The sequence below is a fragment of the Chlorocebus sabaeus genome, chromosome 8 (assembly GCF_047675955.1).
Source record: "Chlorocebus sabaeus isolate Y175 chromosome 8, mChlSab1.0.hap1, whole genome shotgun sequence".
NCBI classification, from domain to species: domain Eukaryota; kingdom Metazoa; phylum Chordata; class Mammalia; order Primates; family Cercopithecidae; genus Chlorocebus; species Chlorocebus sabaeus.
This window is the reverse complement of record NC_132911.1, coordinates 36,547,913-36,566,885: the sequence shown is the minus strand read 5'-3', so window position 1 is coordinate 36,566,885 and position 18,973 is coordinate 36,547,913. Positions and strand designations below refer to the sequence as shown.

Here is an 18,973-nt window from a genome sequence, read left to right as displayed (position 1 = left end):
TTTATATCTGACCCTAAACAGACAAGGTCTCATTCCTGCCTTTTAGGAGATTATAAATGAGATGAAGAATAAAAGCATGCAAATACTAGTTAACTAATGCAAATAAATATATGCACTCAGTAAATGATCAGTCATCCATCGTAATTTTTATTGCAATGATCTGAGGGCCACTTCCTCATGTTAGCAACCAGCCAAATCATTTCCATACTCATAATTCCAGGAGAATTGGTTTTTAGTTTTTTAAAAGACCTGTCCACAGACTCACAAAGATATTTACAAAATGCTTTGTCCCTCCTTTATTATAGTCTGTTAAGCTAGGCAGGATGAGGGAGATGAGAGTAATGGAAGAGATATGCTGAGTTTTCCATGGTACGGTTCTGATGCTTTTATGAAGCCTAAAGCTATTCTTCTGCTATTTTTAAGCAATAACAATAAAATGTTGTTTGTTAATCTAAAGAATCAGTTTATTCAATACATACTTGATAAATTATTGCGCGCTCTCTCTCTCTCTCTCTCTCTATATATATATATGGTACTTTGCTAGGATTGTGGCACATTGCTTCTCAAAAATGGGATTTTTGCCTATGAATACAAAATAAGAACTAGAAAAGAGGTATTTAGAGGATCTGAAGGAAAATATCAAGTCATCTTTTCAAAATTCTTATTTCCTGCCACCCTAACTCTTTCATCTGTTTTTGGAACTCAGGCTCATTGTGATTAAAAGTATAGTTTCTATACGTATATGTGTATGTTTATTTTCAATCCTACCCCTAGAATATCCCCATAATTATATGAGAATGTATTTTGTCCTGCTATCTTCTTTGGTCTTGCTATTGAGACCTGATGAAGATATTTATTAAACTTCATTGCAGACACATAGCCCTGCTAGGGATCCTGGTGGTCCCAAATTACACCATCAATTAAAATGAGAGAAAGCATATTTTAGGGGTTCTAGAATCTCAGGTGGAAAACCATATAATGGGAAACATAAGTGCCAATTGGACTCTTGGGGAAAGGTAACTCTGGAAGATGAAATACTGGCCATATAGTGTTACATGAATGTAGATTTCCAGAACATGATTTGAAATGCTACAGTAAAGGTACCACTCAACAGGCACATATGAATGAAAGAACCAGAGAATGCGTGTGATTTCTTAGTTATGGGCTACATTACACTCAAATGGGAAAGTCTATGCTTGTCTGGAGGGAAAGTAGTTTTAGAAGCTTAATATGAAATAAGAAGGGATAAAAGGAATTGCTCAGATAATCTCATCTGAACAGTTTCTGTCAAAAGCTCAGAAATGACATGAAAAGAGCCATGTACGGTGATTCGTATCCGATCTTCTGCCCCCCGCCCCCAGGTGGACTCAGAGCCTGGCTCTCAGTAGGAGTTCAGACATCATTGAGGCTAAAAGATGGGGATTCTCTTGCCTGAATAGTTTGGGACACAGAATTCGATAAAGTGTACAGAACTGAGAGTAAAAGGGGAGGAAGGGCTCGGCTTCTTTTCCTGAGACAACATGGTATGTATGGCAGAGGAGGCATGAAAGTGAGAGGTCATAGGAAAAGGTGTCTCAGGAGTCAGGCCTGGGCATAAATTATGTAGGGCAGAAAACAGATGTGCCAGAAAAGAAACAGACAACTTCTCCCAATTGGATTGATCCTCTTATACCCTTATGATCAGCGCACTACTTACTAGCAAGCTTCCAGCTTGGCAAAGGCTATCCTGGCAGTCCTTCTGGATGGACTACCGTTTGGTTGGAAATGAAAGACTGCCATGGGATGACTGGAAGGCACTGGAAAATAGCCAAGGAAGGAGCTGGAATTGCCATGGAAAAGAATGTTCTGGAGGGAGAATGGCAAGCTATAGGCAGACTTGGACATGGCAAAGTGACCTTACCAATGGGAACTACTGCATCATAGATCTTCACTGAAAACCCTGCTGGTATGCTTGCCAGGTTGGTGGTCTATAGATGGTGATTGTAGACAGTGAATGAAATCTTGCAAGGTCTTGAACTCTGTAACCTCTCCTCTAAAATGTGAAAGAAAGTGGTAGCAAAAACGTAGAAGTCTAAGAACCAGAGACATGATGGCAGAGGGTGACAGGAAATACAATGACAACAACAGAATGAAACATTTTTCACTTGCTGTATTTTCACTATGTATATTAGGCACTACTTACGAATTGAATCAGTCCTGTCTCAACCAATCCTTACAACATTTCAATTAGATTCTAATACTATGTCATTTTACAGATGAGAAAACTGAGGCTTACAGGCTAAGAAGATGGCGATCTGGAACTCATGTCTGCCATAGGTGCTATTGCTCATGGCTAATATTTGTGGACCACTTATCCTTGAAAGAACTAAGGCTGGCTTGGACATTGGCAAAGAGAGAAAAAAATAGCATTTATGGTCCCTGGTATCTGTAAAAGAACATAGAGAGGATGGAGATGACGTTGATATTATAAATGTGATCTCATTCAGATACCATTAAGGCATGGTGAGAAGGGATGTTATATGGAAAAATATTTAGATTTCAATATGGGCCATAAGGTGACTTAAGCAGACCCAGTGGGGAGAATTTCCAGGGAAAGACTGACAAGGCCAAACAAAACAAGTATTTCTATTAAAAATGTTTCCCTCTCCTGGCCCAGGTCTGTTATACAATGCTTGGAAATTTCTGCCTTGTTTCACCAATATCATATCTTTCACCATTCAATTGAGATTATTCACATCTACTTTTTAGAAACTTGGATAATTTATTGTGGTTATGGTGTTATTAGTCACAATATCATACAAATTAGTTGTATCTAAACCTTTTCTTTCTACTATGTAATTAAAATCAGTTTTACTAAAGAAGAGAGTTTTGATAGAGAAGAAGCAGAGAATAGTAAATAATTGTGTAATAGGTAGAATGGGCAAAACTGTCCTAACTCACCCCAAATGGAATGCCCAAGGTAAAGAAATTGGAAGCTAGGACCAGGGAGCACTGGAAATGAATGAGATTCATGTTCACTTACAATGAAACACTGCACAGGTCTAACTTTATCTCCCTGAAAAAAAAAACAGGAAATACTTTCTCTCTCTTATATCATGCGATCCCTTGATTTAAGGACATAAAATGCAAGTGAATAGAGCTAATGTTTGTTTACTTATTCATTCAACAAATATATATTTAACTACCATCTATTAAACAGTCTTTTGTGTGCTAGCCTGACAACATAGCTGCTATTTATAACATTGCTTATTCTATGGGAAAAGAAAGACACCAGGGATACCATAAAATATTCGACAATAACTTTTGTATAAGTTAGAGCTGTCTGTAGAGCTTTAAGTACTAAGAATAGAAAATAGTAGTTTCTGAACTTACTGGAAAACCCACTGGTGGCCTTTAAAAAATATCAAGCTCATTGTCAGCAAAACTATAAATAATATTATGTTGCTTTTGATTTGTGAATGCAAGACTATTAACACAGAAAAAATGGATCACAAATAGCACATACCACATACTTCACATTTTTTTTCCAAAAATGCCTACTAATCTCTATTAAGCCATCCAGCTTATTCTACCACTCATTGTTGTTATGGCAAACATAGATCCACTAGACACATGTTGCCAGTTTGCTAGCTGGAACTCCCTTTGCCCTACAACATAAACACAAAACAAACACAAACTCTTTTCTATGGTACTAAGAGGGAGTACTATACCACTGACTCGTTAACACAGTATGTAACTCACCCGAGCTAACCAACCCCATTGATGAAATATCACAGAGACTTACTCTCAAATGGAACATATTTGTTCAAGGATATGCCACCATCTAAAAGATTATGCAGTGTGGCCTTTGTTTATTTATTTAAAGCTCTTTAACTCATGCAAACATACCTTGATTTTGAATTAAGAAGTGCAAGGGAATTAATCATCAGCTTTAGTAATCATCTGCATGGGTTACTATCACAGTCTCTGGTCTACTTGGGTTCAAAAGCATATTTAGGGATCCCCAACCAGAAACAGGGCTGACAGACCAGGTCTGCAGATGAACCAGGTTATCTGGATCCATTCTTCTTCTAGACGCCTGCTTTAAACCATTTTCTTGTTTATTACAGACAAGGGGAATTAAAACCAATGGGAAAAATTCTGATATGTTAAATTATTTTTGTTTTAACAGCTGTGCTAAAGAATAAAAAGAAAAGCCAGTGAAACTGAATGGGTAAAACTACATTTGAGAATTTTCTGTGGTGTTTGATTATCCATGGCTTGCCAACCCTTTACCATCACAGAGAAGACGTGGGAGAGAATAAACAAAAGCACAAACATGATTGGAGCATTTTCTGTGTTATCACATATGTTGTGTTTATGTGTTCACAAACAATTTTCAAATTTGAATCATGTTTTCATGACAACTTTGCATTAACATAAACATAGTGTACACACACATGCATGCATGCACAATACCAAAATCCAAGACTGTGTTCTTGATAAATTTGAGACTTTCCCATGACACTCTACCATGCTTTCTCTCCTCTTGTCAGGCTGGCTAGCTGCTACATGGAAAATGCCACATTCCCCCCAGGGTTTATCCATGTCACACTATTCACAGGAGTTGAGATTCCCACTATCTCCCACCTTTCCAATTCCCACCCCCCACAGGAAGCTTTCTAGAACAATCTTTCCAGCCCTCATTGACCTTGTCTTCCCCTACCTTCTGCCAGAACCACCAATGTAGCACTTGAAAGAGTACCACTTTATTTGGCCTCTGATTGATTGATTGGGTCTTATTATATGTTTATTTTGAACTGCAAAAACTTTTCATTGTAAGTTTTCCAACTTTTTCCCTTGTACTTTCTAGGGAAGAAAATCAACCTATCTTTTCTGTATATTTGTACTGATGCATAATATTTGTACACATTTATGGTGTATATGTGATATTTTGATATGTGTGTAGAATGTGTAATGATCAAGTCAGGGTATTTAGAATGCCCATCACCTCACGTATGAACCCTTTCTTTGCACTGGGAGCATTTTACATCTTCTCTTTCAGTACTTTTTAAATATGCAATATATTGTTGTTAACTATAGTCACTTTACTGTGCTGTCAAAAACTAGCACTTATTCTTTCTTTGGCCTCTGATTCATTTTATGTGAATTCATCTTGTTTACCCATCTAGACAGCATGGAAGTTGAAACATGATTTCTATATTTACAAAAGCATCAAGCATGGTGCCTACTTAGCACGTACAGGCTACTCAATAAATGCCTATTCACCAACTATTTTTGGAGAAAAAGCATCTGCAGATCCCTGTGCTCATCTGTGACTGTTTTGTTGTTGGAAATAGCCAGGCAAAATCTGGGTCCCTGAAATGCCCCAAGACCTTTCCTTCAACTAGTTCTCAGTGCTTTTCCCATAGGCTATCTCATCCACTTTATAAAATCTGGGAATGGAAGGCAGGAATGGCACAAACTGTAATTCCCAGACTTTTATATTGCTCTTAGAAAGTGCATAAAAGGGAGGGAAAATTGGTGGCTCAGACGTTTGACTCCCACCCCACGTTTGGGAGGATACAGGAAAATTTCCATTAACCAGACCCAACAATCCAGAATCCTCAGGTAAACAGAAGAGAACTGTGTGTTAAAAGAAATAAGTAAATTGTATCAAAACCAAGTACGAGTAAAAGATTTATTGTGAAATCTACATCATTGGAAGGCTCTGCACTTATTACACTCTCGGCCCAATTTCATACATCTTCCTGGCTATAAGAATTGATCATTGCAATAATAAGAAGCATTTAATGAGGACATACTAGCAGCCAGGAATCAAGCAAAGTGATTCCTTGGTACCCTTTGATCAACAGCTCCCCATTTCCCCCACCCACCACTTCTGAAAACTACCACTCCACTCTGTTCCTATGGGTTTGGCTATTTTAGAGTCCACATATAAGGAAGATCGTGCAGTATTTCTGTTTCTGTGTCTGGCTTACTTCACTTAGCATAATGTGCTTTAGGTTCATCCATGTTCCTGCAAATGGAAGAATTTCCTTCTTTATTAGGACTGAATAATATTCTGTGTGTATGTGTGTGTGTATGACATTTCCTTTATCCATTCTTTTTTTTTTTTTTTTTTTTAAACAGGCTCTTGCTCTGTCACCCAGACTAGAGTGCAGTGGCATGAACACAATTCACTGTAGAGTCGAACTCCCAGGCTCAAACAATCTTCTCATTTCAGTAGCCCAAGTAGTTAGGACTACAGCTGTGTGCTACCATGCCTGACTCATTTAAAATTTTTTTTTTTTTTTTTTTTTTTTTTTTTTTTTTTGCAGAGACAGGGTATTTCTATATTGCCCCAGGATGGTCTTGAACTCCTGGGCTCAAGCAATCCTCCCAGCTCAGCCTCTTAAAGCACTGGGATTATAGGTATGAGCTGCTATGCCCAGCCCTATTCCATTCATTTTCTGAATAACACTTAGGTTGTTTCTATAGCTTGGCTATTGTGAATAGTGCTGCAATGAACATGGGAGTACAGAATTGTCTTTGAAATACTGATTTTGTTTTTTTTGAATAAATGCCCAGAAGTAGGATTGCTGGATCATATAGTAGTTTTATTCTTAATTTTTCGAAGAACTTGCATATTATTTTCCATACTGGCTGCAGCAGCAAAGTGCTTTAAATACCTGATCTCATTTAATCACTATAAAAAACCTACAAAATATTTATAACATCGTGTAATGCCAGGGTATAATGACTCTTTGATAATATATTTACCCTTAGATAATCACAGTTTTTAATCATCAAAGATCTTCCTGGTATATTATCCCTAATAAACTGAAATGTTGTCAAGATATTACAGAGTTATTTTCATTAAAGTTTGGAATGATAGAACATTTGGATTGCCCCTCTAATTAAAATCAACTAAGTAGATCACCCTCCTCCAACTCTGCTTTCTGGTTAGTGGAGCTTTCAGTGTACTAAAAAGCTGCAAGGAAAAGGGCAGGGAGGAGGGATTTATTGCCAATATTTTGCAGATGCAAAAACTAAGGCAATCACATCTTGAATGTATTGGAAATGGGGGACTGATTAACAACAGAAAAGCTATTTGGAGTTGCTAAAATTTGTCTCTAACTTACATTTCTAAAGTGCCTGAAAGGTGGTCTGAAAGAAAGTTGGGTATTTAACTTTTGGGTTATTATAGGTACAGATGATTTCAGCAATGGAAGAAAGAGGTATATTTGATTAGCTTAATGATATGGGCGAGGTGGAGATGATTTCATTTTGGGAGGAATGATTCCATTGGTCAATATAGGAGTTTATAAATACAATATATTACAATGGTTTAAATACAATATATTACCCCATATATATATATGTGCGTGCGTGTGTGTGTGTGTGTGTGTGTGTGTGTATCTCCCACTGATTCTCAGAAAAACTATAGGAGACCAGGGTTCTCTGCAGCTCTTACCTGGTGGTGAAGTCTGATACTCTTGAAGGGCTTGCATGTACCCTTGGAGGAGAATCCTGCCCTGCCATACGAGAGGAGAGTCCCTTCATACATTTTTTCACTATCTTTACCGATGGCACTGCAATAGGATAGAAACTCAGTGAGTTGGCACATCTCTTCACAAGGGATTTTTGGACTATTCCCCTTGGCTGAGTCATTTATAGACCCTTGACTAAGGAAAGGCTGGGGAGTCTCAGCTACAGCCTAGTTCTAAGAGGATGAATTGTAGCAAACTCTTTGGTTTCCTTCTACAGAATTAGGGAGTGTGAAAGGATTTCAATTCCATATGGTGTGTTTAAAATAAGTATCTACTGAGTAGCTGTTGCACCTTTCTAATCCATCACCCCTCCCATTTCACCCAAGTGCATTTGAGGAGCCTTCCTGCTACAGCATGTCTAGAGGCACCTTAGGACGCTAAGAAAGCATCACTCTACAAAAATCCTGTCTCCTTCCTGCAGATGCTGCCCAGACTTGCAGTTCATTCTGCTTGGACATCACCTCCTTTTGCTTTATGTTTTCTTTGAGGCTTTCTTTATTATTAATTTTGACTTTTGAAGAATCTCGATCTTACAGTAGATGCATATCAAAGCCTTTGTGTATTTCCAAATCTGGAAATAACACAAAAGGAAATAATTTTCTCTCCTGCCGTATAGGGATACTACCATGACTTTATGAAGAGTGATTATAAGGATACATGCAAGAATGTTGAAATTAATAGATTCAATGAGTACCACGAAGCCACTTTAATATGGAAAAATGTGACAGGTGAGCCAATACTTCTTCCTGCACCTATATGTTGATATGTAATCATGCTGTTCTTGTCCTGGAACCCAGATTCAACCCAAGAATCATTTTCAACCACCTAGGCTAGGTAGGCATTGTCACACAATAAGAATTTGCACTTGCTGTTGTGACTTTTAAAAAACATATTCTAAGCAATGCTTTGCAAGTTAAATACTTCTCTTCAATTTTCAAAGAGCCTGTGTAATCCGCTTGCCAGAACCTGATTGCTTGGTGATCGGAGACGGAGAGATTGTCTGAGCAGAAGTTCCTAAGGAGGTGGACCACATCAAGGGGCAGTCATCACTGATACTCCTCTTCCCCTGCCCACCCAAGTGCAGAAAGCAGACGTGACCTTTTCCTACTGTCTCAACATAAGCATTATTTCTGTACTTAGACTAACCACAGTGGGGAGTTTGTGTGGGACAAGCCCTTAATCCCAGTTATCACCTCATTTTGATCAGTGGCAGACAGAAAAAGCCATGAAGATGCCTTGGCATCCCTCTTTCTTTTGATGTAATTCTTTTCTGAACCATTCTAATCCATAAAAACATCAACTGAGTCAAAACACACTTCTGAAAGAAGGACATCCTTTGGATATGTGATTTCTCAACTTAAATTGGCAGTGACTGCATCACCCAGGTGTGCTAAGAGATGGGTTTGGAATAAGTTTACCCTACCTGTAATCCTCAGAAGCCTTCACTTGACTGATGCTTCCGTATTTCAAGGTTACATTTTGCCCTGGGGGGAATGGCTTGGGAAGGGAACACCTGAAGTAAAATCTGAGGAAGGACTAGCTGTGTTACCAACTGTCAGTCTCTAAAGGCTGGCTGGTTGTGATGGAAACTGAATTATGGAATGTCTAAGACAACATGCCTGAACTGGCCTAGGAATTATAGAACTTTTAGGAAGTCTCTCCTTTTCTCAAAGCCTAAATCTCCAGCCAATAACATTTGTCAGCTCTTAAAAAATGAGGGTTGGGGGAAGGATAAGTGGGAGGGGTGAGTGCTCTCTGTAAAACTCTCAAAATCTTTGCTAAAGCTTTGAATCTTTCCTTGAATCATTCTTAAAACCTCATCTGAAAACGCATTAATGATTTTTATAATTTTGGAAGCTTTCGTAATTATGGAAGAATGTACATGTGTGTGGGGCGGACAGAACAGCTTGTATGGAGATTGCTGACGTTTCTGATTGGTGTTGACCACCTGAAGGTCAAGGACAAACTGGCCCAAGTCATCTCTTCTGATTCCTTCCAGGTCTAAATTCTATAATTCTAATTGCGTTCAAAAAGGAAGTTGAAAATTGTTTATTTACCAGGTTGCAAGATAGGGCAGATAAAGAAATTGCAACAGTTTATCCCCAGTTTCAATATTGCTTCAAATATTTGAGGAAAAAATTTTAAGAAAAAACTAAGAAGACAAAGTCCCTTCCTCAAGGCAGTAGATAAGCAATGAAGTTTCTCTGATTTCATTCTGTTTGATCATTTTATTTATATTTCTTCTATCTGTCTGTCTATCTATCTATCTATCTATCTATCTATCTATCTATCTATCTATCTATCTATCTAACTACCTACCTACCTATCTACCTACCTATAGCTAACAGTGTGCAATATATTTTAAATCTCTTTTAGGCAAGGAAAGTTGAAATAGATTTTTCCTAACACTTTAGCTAAACTGTTAATGTCATGACTTACCATGACTTCCCTATGGATACCTTACAGATTTCTAGATAAAGCATTGGATACCAAAATAAATAAATAAATAAATAAATAAAAATTAAAAAATAAAATTAAAAAAAAAACATGGGATCTGAGACCTGTAAATGACTAGAAAAAATGAAAGTTCTTCTAAATACATGGGCAACATTTTTGGTTATCTTTCTCTTTCAAAAGGTAATTCCCTTGAAAGCAACAAGCAAATCTTTCCTTTTCTGGAATACATGATAGGACTGCATTTTAAGAAATGCCTCATATGGATAGCAATAATTCCACTTATTTCTATCTCCCTCAAGAAGTTTTATCACAGTTCAAATGAGTGAAAATAATGCCTATATTATTCAGATTATCCCAAATCTTCTCCACTTTACTAAATAGCTAAATTGTTGCAATTATTTATAAAATGCAGTACTTTACCACTGATTGTGACACGCCTAAAAAGTGATATTACATATTCTAGCTAAAAACCACTACTTTTAGAAGCTGAAAAAGCAACAGGGCAACAGAGCAAGCCCATGCCTTAGTCTTGCAGAAGTGGGGTAACAGTCACCCATCTATTCCTTATTTATTTATGTATCCATTCATGATCAGAATGTCATAAAAATTATTACAGCTATCAAAAATGGCATGGATTGGCATGAAAGGAGACCAGAGCCAGGGAAGCCAAGAAGAAAGCTATTGTAGTCACTAGGATGAGAAAGAAGGCCTCAGCTGCGGCAGAAATAATGCTAACAACTGGAAATCACGGAAAGCCATACTCAACTGTACCATTAGAAGAATAACTGCAACTGACACAAATATAGGAGTGCAATATATCTGTGTAGGGTCTTTATAGGTTTGTTACCAAGTTGCTTTTCTTTTTATTGAAATTTGGTGGACATGTAGTCCTGAACTCTTAGAGAAGAAAATATGCAGGAACCATCTCCTATTCTTTCTCCTACCTAACCTAAGACCATTGGGATCTCTGACTGTTCTTCACTGCTGCTTAAATAAGCTAAACTGGGAAGATGAGCTGGTATATTCATTAGGGTAGCTAAATCTCTACCTTTTGAGTTTGGAGTTCTCCTCCCTAGGAAACGTTGGCTGGGGTCGTTCCTCCTTAAAAAGGTCAATTAATAGTCTGGAATGTTTATATAAAAAAAAAGGTGACCCAGGGTCAAACCTAAAGAAAACTATAAGCCGGGCGCGGTGGCTCAAGCCTGTAATCCCAGCACTTTGGGAGGCCGAGACGGGCGGATCATGAGGTCAGGAGATCGAGACCATCCTAGTTAACACGGTGAAACCCCGTCTCTACTACTAAAAAAAAAAAAGAAAGAAAAGAAAACTATAAAGTAAAATAAATCCGTATTTGGACCACCTACTCAGCTCATTTCTTGTCATTTTTTTTTCCTGTCCCTAACTTTTTTTGCACCCTTTCCAATTTCCTTTTCAGAATTCTGCTTTCCATTAGATTTGACTGTATTGCAGAATATTAGCATTTTAATGCAGACTCTGAAACAGTTCTCAAGGGGTGAGGATTAGCAGAATTTGGGCACAACTTTCCTAAGGGCTACTTTCAAATTGCCCATTCCTTCTACTCTATCACATGTAAAGATTCTTATGTACCCCTCCTTGCCTTGGTTGGATACTACTATCCTAGGTGTTAGAAACTGCAATGAAGAAATAGCAGGTAGTGAACGGTAGAGTTGAGGCTAGGAAACTTCATGCCCAATAACTTATCTAATTCCATTAAGAAGAAGGTCAGAAAGACAATTGTTCTTCCTACTCTGAAGGCTTAGCCCTACTTGTGTTTATGCTGTGAACGCAAAAATCATCAGGGAATGGGTCGAGTGTGGTAGCTCACACCTGTAATCCCAGCATTTTGGGAGGCTGAGGTGGGTGGATCAACAGGTCAGGAGATTGAGACCATCCTGGCTAACATGGCGAAACCCCGTCTCTACTAAAAATACAAAAAATTAGCCGAACATGGTGGCAGGTGGGCACCTGTAGTCCCAGCTACTGAGGAGGCTGAAGCAGGAGAATTGCTTGAACCTGGAAGGTAGAGACTGCAGTGAGCTGAGATGGCACTACTGCACTCCAGCCTGGGCAATGGAGAGAGAATCCATCTCAAAAAAAAAAAAAAAAAAAAAAAAAAAAAAAAAAAAAAAAAACACAGAAAAGAAAAAAAATCAGGTAATGGGTTAAAATAAATATAATCTACTAGGAATTCTCTTTCAATTCTTATTTTATCTGTATTTCATTGATTGAAAAAAATAAAAAGATTCCTTTTGAGTTTGTGCTCCCATGGGTGGCATAATAATTATTATATATGCAGAACTTCCTAGCTTAATGCTTTTTATATTAATATAATCAATTTGTATCTTCTTTATATACTGATATTCCCACTTAACTTTCTGAGATATGCAATGTTATTGTCAACATTTCAAAAAACTCTGAAGCACCTTGAAAATTTTAATAATTTGCCTGAAGTCACACAGTTAGTAAATGGCCAATCCAGAATTCATGTTCTTAACCAGCACTCTATTCTGCCTCTGTAAAATATTTGATTTTGAATTTAATTGGAGAACCTCTAGTATGGTTCTAGTTTAGAAAAATGGACGTAATCAAAAAAAGAGGGATTCAGAATTATAGACACCAGAGTTGAAAAGGGCCATAGAGAGTGAGAATTCCCCTCCTTGGAGGTGATTACACTGAGACCCCAAAAGCTAACATGTTTTTCACCAACCACAGTAATCAGTGTAATAGCTGTGATCACAACTCAAGTCTTCTGAGTTCTCACTGAGTATGGTAGCGGGGAGAAACTGGTGGGACCAAGGAAGTTTAATGAACTCATTAAAGAGATAACTATTTGAAAGGAGTGGACTGAGGATACTCTTAACTGGCTCTAAACCCATAAAGTATTCAATGCGATAATTGTCCTAACTCAGTCAGTGTAAGGTTTCTACGTTGTCATTTATTGATAAGTTCCTAAGCTCTTTTTGAAAGTTAATTCTCTAAGAGAATGCCCAGATATTATCATGACATTTAAAACTACGTGGTCAAGCAACACCTTTCTAAAATGATGTTCTCTTTCGGCACATTTTAGTTAGAACCAGGATCTGCAGATTCAAATTCACACAACAATCCATTGACCTGTGAGCATTTCATGGTACTCTGCTGCCATCATCTGGCAAATTGAAGTCAGTAACACTTGATCGTTGCCTGCTTGTTACTTCAGAATCTCAGTACCAGATTAATAGAGTTCTGGCTGGAGTGGAATGGACTTGGTAATACTGGTGATTGAGGATCCGTATAGGGTAGGAAAAAGAAATTATTCTAAGAGTAATGAAAGATTCTGAAGAGTATGAAGACTACATCGAAGCTAAGAAATTAGATTGTAAATTTAAAGTCTCATTAACTTATCCCTAGACATCATAAAATACATGTCATAGAAGTGGGCAAAATTTGTCAGGTCTACAAATATGAAGGCAGAATCTTCCTTTTTATACAGAAATATTTTAACATTTATAGTAAAGTCACAAAAGTCAGCTAAAAAGGGATGATTATTTATTTTTATAAAGCATTTTTGTTTGCAGAATGACAGAAGTATATGCATGTATGTGCTTGTATGTGTAATTTCTTTTCAGAAAGTTTGGTTTGTACACTGTGTTTAAAGGCATATGTATACTGCATGGAACTATACTAAATTTACATATAATAGGATGACATGTGTAATGAGATTATCCTTTTTAGGGTATTATCTTGTTCTTTTTTTTGGGCCCTTCCTTTAATGGGACTTTCTTCCTATTTAGTCAGACTCATCCATTGCTTCAAAAAAGATTCACATTTTTATTGAATGTAAGGAGTCCATGTTTAAATTTCCAGTCCCAAAATAAAGTCTTGAAGACACTTCAAGAAACAATATTCTTCAGACTCAAGCATTCAGTTGAATTACCCTGTAGACAATAGGGATTTCAGGATGTAGATAATAGGGATTTCAGGAAATTACATAGGAACAGTTTATTTATTTATTTATTTATTTGTGGCCATCCTAGAAATTGTCTTAAGACTTTCAAGGGGAAGTAGAAAGATTCACAGAAAATCTTACGTTAAGATAACATTAAGACAGAGCCTTTAGTTTTGGGTGTGGAATAGCAGTAGAAGAAGCTTCATAAACTTGCTCCTTAGTGAAACAGCACTAACTAGTGAAATTATCAAAACATAAACACACACATATTGAAAATCTCTAGAAATTGTTCTGTGAACATATAGCAAATGAAGAAAACTTGTGGCCGGGTGCAGTGGCTCATGCCTGCAATCCCAGCACTTTGGGAGGCTGAGGTAGGTAGATCACCTGAGGTCAGGAGTTTGAGAGCAGCCTGGCCAACCTGATGAAACCCCATCTCTACTAAAAATACAAAAATTAGCTAGGTGTGGTGGCAGGCACCTGTAATCCCAGATACTTGGGACGCTGAGGCAAGAGAATCACTTTAACCTGGGAGGTGGAGCTTGCAATGAGCCGAGATCACGTCATTCCACTCCAGGATCGGGGACAGAGTGAGACTCCATCTCAACAACAACAACAGCAACACAAAAACTTGTATTCAGTAAAATATACTAAATCTTAATAAGGGCATCAAGAATCTTTGGCACTTGAACCACAAACTGCTTCCTTTCCTCCAAACCCAGCTAGGTGTGATAAAAGCTTCATTCTGGACAAGTGTGCTCAAGAATGCAGTGCTTCCCCTCCCTCCAGCTCCCAGTCAAAGGCTGTGCTATGTCCCTGTGAGGGACACAGCGTCAGTATTTCTCATCCCCTTCCCACTCTGTGTTGCAGAAACTAAGTTTCAGGTGAGTGCAGCCTAAGGGATAGAGACTCTCTTACTCCTCACAGCTCTCATTTATAGGTGAGGCTCTGTTTAGGTATCACAGGATGAAAACAATGAAGTATTAATCTTCCTTACCTCAGCTCACCCTCATGGCAGAGGTTTCATAGTGGGAGAGGCAAACAAAGAAGGCCAGGCTACTACTGCTAGCAGACACTACTACTAGTGTCCTACTCATAAAACAGGTGTGTCACTTCAACAGAAGCAGACTTCTTTTCCAACACCACTCACCATTCTGCAAGCTTGGGAGCAATGGCTCAGAGATTTTGCCCAGGAGGAGAGGCAGGCCATAAGAACAAAGAGCTCTGAAGCTCTGCCCAAAGGAATTGACTTTACTTGGAACAGAGTATCAAGAATTTCAAGCCCAAGGGTGCTTTTTGACAACAGTGATTTTGGTGTTAAACAATTAATTGGAGGCTGGCATCTCCTTGAGAACAACAAGACAAACAATAAGTCAGAGTTTACCATAGTGAACCAGAAAAAATACAGCTAATAACTGTTCTCTTAGGGACAGAACAAACTGCAAAGACTGGTCTTAGAAACCACTCTTGCAAAGGGGCCCAAATTTAATTGCATAATACCATGGAGCGACAGATGCCTCAGGCATAGTAAGAAACAATAATAGGCAGCCTGCTAGTGTAGTCTAGGAACTGGGTGTGATACCAACAGAGGCAGAGAGCTTACCATAGAGATCGAGGAAAGAGATAATTAAAATGAGCCTGCTAAAACCACCATCAGCCCAATGGTTATTAACTACTGTAGTCCAAGGCTGCACTCTCCAATGTGCAACATCAAAGCCTTCACACTTAGGGGAAACTGATTTTATAAAACAGTTCAGCCAAGTCACTAACCAATTAATTACTCAACCAGTGACAACAACAAGCCTTGGTTTCAGAGCTGCTATAATTATCTACAATATCCATTTTTCAACACAAAATATGAGACATGCAAAGTAACAGGAAAGCATGAGACATGCAAATTAACAGGCAAGCATGAGCTATACACAGGGTGGGGAAAGCAAGCAAAAGAAACTTTCTGTGCAAGAGTCCATGTCAGAGTCAGCAAAAAAATATTAAAAGTCAATATTCTAAATATGTCAAAAGAAATGAAGGAAATCCTGATTAAATAAAGGCATGATGACAATGTCTCCCTAAAGAAACATTATCAATAAATGAATAAAAATTTTAAGAAGAACCAAATAGAAGTTTTATAGTTGAAAAGTACATTAACTGATGTTAATTATTCACTAGAGGGGTTAATAAATTGGAGACTGTCTCCCCAAATATTAATACGTGTCTACCCAGAACCTCGAAATGTGACTGTTGTGGACTAAATTGTGTGCTACCTCACAAAAAATCTTGAAACCAGCACGAGAAAAATGTGGTTTTCATGTGAAACAGCTGACTTCTTATCAGAAAAAAGTGGAGGTTAGAAGGCAATAAGATGTTATAAAAAAGTGCTGAAATAAACTGCCAACCAGGAATTTTATACCCAGGAAAACTACCTTTACAAAATGAAGACAAGGCCGGGTGCGGTGGCTCACGCCTGTAATCCCAGCACTTTGGGAGGCCGAGGCAGGTGGATCATGAGGTCAGGAGATCGAGACCATCCTGGCTAACATGGTGAAACCCCGTCTCTATTAAAAATACAAAAAATTAGCCGGGCGTGGTGGCGGGCACCTGTATTCCCAGCTACTTGGGAGGCTGAGGCAGGAGAATGGCATGAAACCGGGAGGCAGAGCTTGCAGTGAGCTGAGATTGCGCCACTGCACTCCGGCCTGGGTGACGGAGCGAGACTCCGTCTCAAAAACAAAAACAAAAACAAAAACAAAAACAAAAACAAAAGATTAAGACAAGATACCAGAATAAAAAGGTAGAGGAGGGACCTGAGATAGGCTGCCCCTGCATAAAAATAGAATAAACTGGCAAAACTTGTGAGAATTATTTTATTTTTCAGAACTCTGGAAACTAACCAACAGGAGCCATGGAAACATTTAGTTAAGATAAATAAATAGATAGCAGTAAGAGATACAAGATTTGTGTTGTTGTAATTTACACTAGTTTCATCTCTAGCTCCACAGCTCATCGATAGCTTTCAAAATGTAATACTCCATATTCTTGACACTAGAGGGAGTACAGCAGAAATACAGTTCTTCAAAAGCCTTATTTCCAAAGAAGAGTCATTATTGGACTTGTCTGGTGGTTCCCTGGATAACCCTACTTGAATGACTTGTCTTTTGTAACCTCATTTGCATTTGTCTAGTGCTGTAAGCCTATCCCCAGGGAGTGTTATCAAATATATTAACATCACATGTGTCTGAGGCAACACATAGCAGGGCAAATTGAAGACCAAATAAAAGCATAAAAGGAAAACTGAAGAATAAAATGTCTTCTTATTTATAAGGGACTTTGAAAAACTCTGGAACGTTACTGGAAATCTAAATGACAATGAAGATGCCCAGAACTTTGCAAAGTAGTATGCAAAAGTGGAAAGGACAGAGAAGTTCCAAAGCTGTCATCTCTGACTGACCTTGAGGTTTCACAAAAGCAGAAAATGAAGGTTAAACAGAGTTGTCAACTTTTCAGCTGAATATTGAAGGCATGCCCCAACACAAACACAGAATCCCTTGACAAAGACTGAGAAACTTCTTGGTTCCAGGTGTTTAACAAAAATCATTGTCCAATTATAAGCTTACCACTAAACTAACAGAGTAGAAAGTCCAATGGCCACAAATGACAGAGATGTAGACTTTGGGAAAGTCTACTGGAGAATCTGATTTCCATAAATAACACATTATAACCTGTGTAATGTCCAATTTTCAACAAAACGTTATAAGACTTGGAAAGAAACAAGAAAGATAAAAATACACAGGGAAAAGCTCTCAATAGACACTGTCCTTGAGAGAAGCTCAGACATTGTACTTACCAGTCAAATACTTTTAAAATCAGCTAATTTAAATATATTTGAAGACCTTTAAAAGCCTATATATAAAGAACCAAAAGGAATATGAGAATGATGTCTTGCAAAATAGAGGCTATCATTAAATAGCTACAATTTTTTTAAAGTAGAAATCTTGGAGTTCAAAGTACAATAACTGAAATAAAAACTTTATAAGAAGAACTAAAGATCAGACTTGAGCATGCAAAAAAAAAAAAAAAAAATCAGCATACTCAACGATAGGTGAATGAAGATTATCCAGTTTGAGGCACAGAGGAAAAAGGAATTAAGAAAAATGAGGACAGCCTAAGGGACTGCTGGGACATTGGGACATTATCAAGTGTACCAAAGGATTTAATGATAGATACAGGAGGAGAGTAAAGAAAGGGGTAGAGTGAGTATTTGAAGAAATAATGGCCAATAACTTCTCAAAGTGGTTGAAAAACATTAATCTGCACAACTAAAAAGCTTAATAAATTCCTAGTAGGATAAATTTAAAGAGATCGACACGTGGAGACACATCATAATCAAAAACGTGAAACTCAAAGACAGAGAATCTTCAAATCAGCAAGACAGAAGTGACTCATCGTGTACAAAGGATGACCAATCAAATTGAAAGCTATTTCTAATCAGAAACAATAAAGGCCAGAAAGAAGTAGGATGAAATATTTAAAGCGTTGAATGAGAAACAACTACCAACAAAGAATTTAATAGTTAGCAAAACTATCCTCCAAAAATAAAGGATAAATTAAGACATTTTTAAGATTAACAAGAACTTAGATCTTGTTGATATATGACAAACCCTACAATAAATACTAACAGGATTCCTTGAGGTTGAAATAAAAGGACATTAGGCAGTAATTCAAATCCACAAGAAGAAATAAAAATCACACACACACACACACACACACAAACACACACACACCCCAACCTATACTTAACAGACCCTATAAACCAACTATACTTAACAGACATTCATATAACATTCCATCCAACAACAGAATAATACATGATCTTTCCAAGTATATATTGAATAGTCTCCAAGATAGACCATGTATTAGACAACAGAGCAAGTCTTAAAATATTATAAGAATTTGTCATATAAAGTATGCTTTCCAACCACAATGGAATTAAATAAGAACACAATAAAAGAGAAAATTAGGAAAATTCACAAACATG

General features: G+C 37.6%; 1 protein-coding gene across 1 annotated transcript in view; it reads right to left on the bottom strand.

Annotated features, from left to right (window-relative positions):
* Positions 1-18,973, bottom strand: part of KCNU1 (potassium calcium-activated channel subfamily U member 1) — a 161,903-nt gene that overhangs the window by 70,561 nt on the left and 72,369 nt on the right. Inside the window, exon 19 of the mRNA XM_073018637.1 lies at positions 7,457-7,574. Within this exon, the coding sequence (XP_072874738.1) occupies positions 7,457-7,574 (118 nt within the window). The remainder of the gene's footprint in view (positions 1-7,456; positions 7,575-18,973) is intronic.